Source organism: Labrus mixtus, chromosome 20, assembly GCF_963584025.1.
Source record: "Labrus mixtus chromosome 20, fLabMix1.1, whole genome shotgun sequence".
NCBI lineage: Eukaryota > Metazoa > Chordata > Actinopteri > Labriformes > Labridae > Labrus > Labrus mixtus.
In genome coordinates, this window is record NC_083631.1 from 24,904,965 (window position 1) to 24,912,464 (window position 7,500).

At 54.8% G+C, this 7,500-nt stretch overlaps 1 protein-coding gene across 3 annotated transcripts in view; it reads right to left on the minus strand.

The window, feature by feature from the left end:
- Positions 1–180: 180 nt before the first annotated feature.
- LOC132953867 (phosphomannomutase 1) overlaps positions 181–7,500 on the minus strand; it is a 14,422-nt gene continuing 7,102 nt past the window's right edge. Inside the window, exons 4-9 of one of the 3 annotated variants that reach the window (XR_009665673.1) lie at positions 4,627–4,718; positions 3,788–3,887; positions 3,636–3,711; positions 1,375–1,490; positions 874–1,258; positions 181–757 (exon numbers count right to left, since the gene is read on the minus strand). Coding sequence is in view for 1 of the 3 variants with exons in the window: in XM_061026217.1 (XP_060882200.1) it covers positions 1,136–1,258; positions 1,375–1,490; positions 3,636–3,711; positions 3,788–3,887; positions 4,627–4,718 (507 nt within the window). In the remaining 2 variants the exon portion in view is untranslated. Of the gene's footprint in view, positions 1,259–1,374; positions 1,491–3,635; positions 3,712–3,787; positions 3,888–4,626; positions 4,719–7,500 lie in introns of all 3 variants that reach the window. The other 2 variants (XR_009665672.1, XM_061026217.1) reach the window with 2 other exon arrangements.

The window sequence follows — 7,500 nt, forward strand, 5'->3', positions numbered from 1 at the left end:
TCTACACAGCTCACTGATTGGACCTTTAGGAGAAACTGTGTCACATTCATGGTGCCCTCCAGTGGTGAAACTTCAAAAAGACACCATGGCAGACAGAAGTGCATGCTGGGAGCTCTCTTGTCAGGTGAATCTCAGTTTGGTTTAAACAGGGTGAAGAAAGAAGGAGGCAGAAATCCATGAAATGAGTCCAATAAAGTTTAATAACAGTCAGAGGAGTGTTGCCAGGCGGCTCCAGATCTGACGCTCGTCTGTCTCATATTTACAGAAAAGATGCATCAAGGAGACACAAAGACACAGACTGTTAGTGTCACGTTAAAAGTTATTTCCAGAAGTCGTTCTGAGCAGCCGTTAAAGTGGAGAAGAATCAAATGAGCTGAAAGATAGAGGCACTCAGTTTGTAACATGCAGGAGACCACACAGCTGATTCTTAAAGTTAACATAATTATAATCATGTTCACAGAAACTCATGGAGTCATTCAGCTTTCAATAAAACATCTGGAATGATTCACAGTCACCCTCAGCTCAGAGGAGAACAGGAGCGTCTTCCTGTTCAAACCATCAGGTGACCCCATGTTACCTGTCTCTCTAAAAACATGTGCTACAGCTCACAGCACCATCATCAGTGCAAACATCGTCACACACTCTTCATGTGGAGTCACGTCTTCAAAAACAGGTTGGATTATCTCGCTTTAGTTCAAATTATGTCACATTCTACCCCTGCAGGTTCATACTCACACACACCTTCATTATAACACACCTGTGTGACTGTCCCTTTAAGATGACACCTGTGTGACTGTCCCTTTAAGATGACACACCTGTGTGACTGTCCCTTTAAGATGACACACCTGTGTGACTGTCCCTTTAAGATGACACCTGTGTGACTGTCCCTTTAAGATGACACACCTGTGTGACTGTCCCTTTAAGATGACACCTGTGTGACTGTCCCTTTAAATTAAAACTTGTATTTAGATACAAACAGAGGAATCAGGCGCTCAGTATTTACAGTAATCAGAACGAGGATCAGTAGTGGTACCTGTCAGTAGTTCACAAACATTCTGGACTCGAGTCTCTTTCAGTCCTTCAGCCGAGACACAGAGCCCAAGGGGGATTGTGGGTTAAGGCAAATGTGGGCGGGTCAGGACTCGTGGGGCGGGGCGTCAAAGAAAAGTTCCCGACATAGCCTCGCCGTGTCTGTCGGAGAGTAGACTGTGAAACCGATTGTCCGGGGGTCGTTGAATATTTCAAAGTCGTTCCCACCCTAAAAAAAAATGTTTTTACAAAATAAAACATCCATTTTTCATAGCAGAGGAAGTCTTATTGTGAAAGTCACGGAGTGTAAGATCAGCAGGTGACCTCCTCTGAAGCTGAACTCACGTCTGACGTCTCGTTTCCAAAGAAGTAGATGTTGTGGAGGCCCTCGCTCTGCAGCAGCTCCAGACACAGTCTCTTATCCCAGCCTTCAGGGAACACGTCGAAGCTGATCAGACCGCCTGAAACCAGCAGAGAACAACCACCATTATTTAGAAACAATGATTCAACTCGTTAAACATTAAGATCCTTCATGATGTTATGATCCATGGTGTGTGAGGCTGGAGGGGAGCGGGGGACTGGGGATGAGTTCAGGGTGGTCAGCCTGCGCTCCTCTTTCACAAATGTTGTCAACGTTCTTGTGCAATTTAGACAGTGTGCACTTCTATTTTAGTTGCCGTGGTAACAAACAGGAATCGATATAGTTAGATTTTTATTAGAATCCTATCAGAGTTGAATATCCTGTTGTCATGACAACACTAATTGTATCTCATTTTGAATGACTGACTTGTTTTTTGCATTTACTGTCACAGTGTCCTTTGACCTTTGACCTGCACACTGCGGCTGAATAGTCTCCTCCTCGGGTCCCTGCAGAGCCTCCTTTTCTTCCTGCTCCCCCCTCCCCCCTCCCTCTCTTTAACCTTTGGTTTTTACTCTCAGCTGAACGCTTTGAAGAGCCACTCACAGCTCAGGAGCACCCAGCCAATCAGAGGGCTGCATCGCTCACACACCTCCAGCCTCCACACACAGCCATCACCCCCTGTGTGTCCGCCCCTCCCCCACCACATTTTATCACCCTGTCCCAGGAAGCACAGTTGCTGACACGGCGTCTACGGGAACCTTCCTGCTAAACCCTGACAAAGATTCATTAACCTTTATCATTATAAATCAACATGTTGTTGTTATCATTTATGAAATGATAACAACAACAACAACAACAAAAAATGTCATCAGCAAACAACCAGATGCCCTCCTTCTGCTGAGATACAAGAGAGAGACTGTGTGTGTGTGCGTGTGTGCGTGTGTGCGTGTGTGTGTGTGTGCGTGTGTGCGTGCGTGTGTGCGTGCGCGTGCGTGTGTGTGTGTGAGCGCTGACGAGGTGTCACGTCTGTTTACAGTTCAAACACACACTGAGACCACTGAGACCACTGAGACTACATAATCTACCAATCAAGATGAACTTCAGAGCCCAGGATTTACAGTGTGTTTAATATGAGTTCCTGTTTCTGTCAGCCTGATGAAGCAGAGAGAATGTGTGTGTTTGTGTGTTCAGTCTGCAGACCCTCTCTGTAGGCTCAGAGTGATCCATGTAGTGTGTCTGTAAACCTGACACTGAGGACAGAGTGTAACACACACTCTCAGTGCTCTTTGAGGTGAGAGGGTGAAACAGGGACAGACTTTAACCTACAGTCTGACACGGTGTGTGATGAGGAGACAGGGTGTGAAGTGAACCTACAGTCTGACACGGTGTGTGATGAGGAGACAGGGTGTGAAGTGAACCTACAGTCTGACACGGTGTGTGATGAGGAGACAAGGTGTGAAGTGAACCTACAGTCTGACACGGGGTGTGATGAGGAGACAGGGTGTGAAGTGAACCTACAGTCTGACACGGTGTGTGATGAGGAGACAGGGTGTGAAGTGAACCTACAGTCTGACACGGTGTGTGATGAGGAGACAGGGTGTGAAGTGAACCTACAGTCTGACACGGTGTGTGATGAGGAGACAGGGTGTGAAGTGAACCTACAGTCTGACACGGTGTGTGATGAGGAGACAGGGTGTGAAGTGAACCTACAGTCTGACACGGTGTGTGATGAGGAGACAAGGTGTGAAGTGAATCTACAGTCTGACACGGTGTGTGATGAGGAGACAGGGTGTGAAGTGAACCTACAGTCTGACACGGTGTGTGATGAGGAGACAGGGTGTGAAGTGAACCTACAGTCTGACACGGTGTGTGATGAGGAGACAGGGTGTGAAGTGAACCTACAGTCTGACACGGTGTGTGATGAGGAGACAGGGTGTGAAGTGAACCTACAGTCTGACACGGTGTGTGATGAGGAGACAGGGTGTGAAGTGAACCTACAGTCTGACACGGTGTGTGATGAGGAGACAGGGTGTGAAGTGAACCTACAGTCTGACACGGTGTGTGATGAGGAGACAGGGTGTGAAGTGAACCTACAGTCTGACACGGTGTGTGATGAGGAGACAGGGTGTGAAGTGAACCTACAGTCTGACACGGTGTGTGATGAGGAGACAGGGTGTGAAGTGAACCTACAGTCTGACACGGTGTGTGATGAGGAGACAGGATACTGCAGCCTGAAGCGTCTCACCTCGAGTGAAGCGTAAACCTCTCCCAAAGAACTCCTCCTTCAGAGCAGCAACAAACTTCTCCCGGATCTTCTCCCTCTGTGGACGAGCAGAAAGGTGTGAACAGGTGTGATTAGGTCGCTTCACATCGACTCGCTCATGTTTCAGGTGTTACCTTGTCGATTTCAGAGAATTCGATTCGCTCCTCTCGTGTGCAGCTCCGACCAATGGGAGAGATGTTCAGCATGCCGTTCCTGAACTCAATGAAGGTCCCCCTTCAGGTGGAGACATGGAGGAGGGTTACTGAGTGTGTGTGTGTGTGTGTGTGTGTGTGTGTGTGTTACTGTGTGTGTGTGTGTGTGTGTGTGTGTGTGTGTGTGTGTGTGTTACTGTGTGTGTGTGTGTGTGTGTGTGTTACTGTGTGTGTGTGTGTGTGTGTGTGTGTGTGTGTGTGTGTGTTACTGTGTGTGTGTGTGTGTGTGTGTGTTACTGTGTGTGTGTGTTACTGTGTGTGTGTGTGTGTGTGTGTGTGTGTTACTGTGTGTGTGTGTGTGTGTGTTACTGTGTGTGTGTGTGTGTGTGTGTGTGTGTGTGTGTGTGTGTGTGTGTGTGTGTTACTGTGTGTGTGTGTGTGTGTGTGTGTGTGTGTGTTACTGTGTGTGTGTGTGTGTGTGTGTGTGTTACTGTGTGTGTGTGTGTGTGTGTGTGTGTGAGTGTTACTGTGTGTGTGTGTGTGTGTGTGTTACTGAGTGTGTGTGTGTGTGTGTGTGTGTGTGTGTGTGTGTGTTACTGTGTGTGTGTGTGCGTGTGTGTGTTACTGTGTGTGTGTGTGTTACTGTGTGTGTGTCTGTGTGTGTGTGTCTGTGTGTGTGTGTGTGTTACTGTGTGTGTGTCTGTGTGTGTGTGTTACTGTGTGTGTGTCTGTGTGTGTGTGTGTTACTGTGTGTGTGTCTGTGTGTGTGTCGGTCCTCAGGGTGTTACATCATTGAGTATTTGGTTTAGTTGACCTCTGACCTTTTCTTCGGCAGCTTGATGAGTCCCATGTAGCTGAGACAGAAGTTGATGAGCTCCTGCAGAAGCTCCTCCCCGATCTGGTTCTGAATCGCCTGATTGGTCCAAACACAGGTCACGTTAACGACATCATTTTATAACATGTCTTCCTGCCTCCTCCCTGCCTCCTCCTCCATGTCTCCTTCCTGCCTCCTCCTCCCTGTCTCCTCCTCCCTGCCTCCTCCATGCCTCCTCCCTGTCTCCTCCCTGCCTCCTCCCTGTCTCCTCCTCCCTGTCTCCTCCTCCCTGCCTCCTCCCTGTCTCCTCCTTCCTGTCTCCTCCGCCTCCTCCCTGTCTCCTCCCTGTCTCCTCCCTGCCTCCTCCCTGTCTCCTCCCTGCCTCCTCCCTGTCTCCTCCTCCCTGCCTCCTCCCTGTCTCCTCCTCCCTGTCTCCTCCCTGTCTCCTCCCTGCCTCCTCCCTGTCTCCTCCTTCCTGTCTCCTCCCTGCCTCCTCCCTGTCTCCTCCCTGTCTCCTCCCTGCCTCCTCCCTGCCTCCTCCTCCCTGTCTCCTCCTTCCTGCCTCCTCCCTGTCTCCTCCCTGCCTCCTCCCTGCCTCCTCCTCCCTGTCTCCTCCCTGCCTCCTCCCTGTCTCCTCCCTGCCTCCTCCCTGTCTCCTCCTTCCTGCCTCCTCCCTGTCTCCTCCCTGCCTCCTCCCTGCCTCCTCCTACCTGTCTCCTCCCTGTCTCCTCCCTGCCTCCTCCCTCCTACTCCCTTCCTCCTCCCTGTCTCCTCCCTGCCTCCTCCCTCCTCCTCCCTGCCTCCTCCCTGCCTCCTCCATGTCTCCTCCCTGTCTCCTCCCTGCCTCCTCCCTGTCTCCTCCCTGCCTCCTCCCTGCCTCCTCCATGTCTCCTCCTCCCTGCCTCCTCCTCCCTGCCTCCTCCCTGCCTCCTCCTCCCTGTCTCCTCCTTCCTGCCTCCTCCCTGTCTCCTCCCTGCCTCCTCCCTGCCTCCTCCCTGTCTCCTCCTCCCTGCCTCCTCCCTGCCTCCTCCTCCCTGCCTCCTCCCTGCCTCCTCCTCCCTGTCTCCTCCCTGCCTCCTCCCTGTCTCCTCCCTGCCTCCTCCCTGCCTCCTCCATGTCTCCTCCCTGCCTCCTCCCTGTCTCCTCCCTGCCTCCTCCCTGCCTCCTCCTCCCTGCCTCCTCCTCCCTGTCTCCTCCTTCCTGCCTCCTCCCTGTCTCCTCCCTGCCTCCTCCTCCCTGCCTCCTCCTCCCTGCCTCCTCCTCCCTGTCTCCTCCTCCCTGCCTCCTCCTCACTGTCTCCTCCTCCCTGTCTCCTCCTCCCTGCCTCCTCCTCCCTGTCTCCTCCTCCCTGCCTCCTCCTCCCTGCCTCCTCCCTGTCTCCTCCTCCCTGCCTCCTCCCTGCCTCCTCCTCCCTGTCTCCTCCCTGCCTCCTCCCTGCCTCCTCCTCCCTGCCTCCTCCTCCCTGTCTCCTCCTCCCTGCCTCCTCCCTGCCTCCTCCTCCCTGCCTCCTCCTCCCTGTCTCCTCCTCCCTGCCTCCTCCCTGTCTCCTCCTTCCTGTCTCCTCCCTGCCTCCTCCCTGTCTCCTCCCTGTCTCCTCCCTGCCTCCTCCCTGCCTCCTCCTCCCTGCCTCCTCCCTGTCTCCTCCCTGTCTCCTCCCTGCTTCCTCCCTGTCTCCTCCCTGCCTCCTCCCTGTCTCCTCCCTGTCTCCTCCATGTCTCCTCCCTGCCTCCTCCCTGTCTCCTCCCTGTCTCCTCCCTGTCTCCTCCCTGCCTCCTCCCTGTCTCCTTCCTGTCTCCTCCCTGCCTCCTCCCTGTCTCCTCCCTGTCTCCTCCCTGCCTCCTTCCTGTCTCCTGCCTGCCTCCTCCCTGTCTCCTCCCTGTCTCCTCCCTGCCTCCTCCCTGTCTCCTCCTTCCTGTCTCCTCCCTGTCTCCTCCCTGTCTCCTCCCTGCCTCCTCCCTGCCTCCTCCTCCCTGTCTCCTCCCTGTCTCCTCCTTCCTGCCTCCTCCCTGCCTCCTCCTCCCTGTCTCCTCCCTGTCTCCTCCCTGCCTCCTCCCTGCCTCCTCCCTGTCTCCTCCTTCCTGCCTCCTCCCTGTCTCCTCCCTGCCTCCTCCCTGTCTCCTCCCTGCCTCCTCCCTGCCTCCTCCCTGTCTCCTCCCTGCCTCCTCCCTGCCTCCTCCTCCCTGTCTCCTCCCTGTCTCCTCCCTGCCTCCTCCCTCCTACTCCCTTCCTCCTCCCTGTCTCCTCCCTGCCTCCTCCCTCCTCCTCCCTGCCTCCTCCCTGCCTCCTCCATGTCTCCTCCCTGTCTCCTCCCTGCCTCCTCCCTGTCTCCTCCCTGCCTCCTCCATGTCTCCTCCTCCCTGCCTCCTCCTCCCTGCCTCCTCCCTGCCTCCTCCTCCCTGTCTCCTCCTTCCTGCCTCCTCCCTGTCTCCTCCCTGCCTCCTCCCTGCCTCCTCCTCCCTGTCTCCTCCCTGCCTCCTCCCTGTCTCCTCCTCCCTGCCTCCTCCCTGTCTCCTCCTCCCTGCCTCCTCCCTGCCTCCTCCTCCCTGCCTCCTCCCTGCCTCCTCCTCCCTGTCTCCTCCCTGCCTCCTCCCTGTCTCCTCCCTGTCTCCTCCCTGCCTCCTCCCTGCCTCCTCCATGTCTCCTCCCTGCCTCCTCCCTGTCTCCTCCCTGCCTCCTCCCTGCCTCCTCCTCCCTGCCTCCTCCTCCCTGTCTCCTCCTTCCTGCCTCCTCCTTCCTGCCTCCTCCCTGTCTCCTCCCTGCCTCCTCCTCCCTGCCTCCTCCTCCCTGTCTCCTCCTCCCTGCCTCCTCCTCCCTGTCTCCTCCTTCCTGCCTCCTCCCTGTCTCCTCCCTGCCTCCTCCTCCCTGTCTCCTCCTCCCTGCC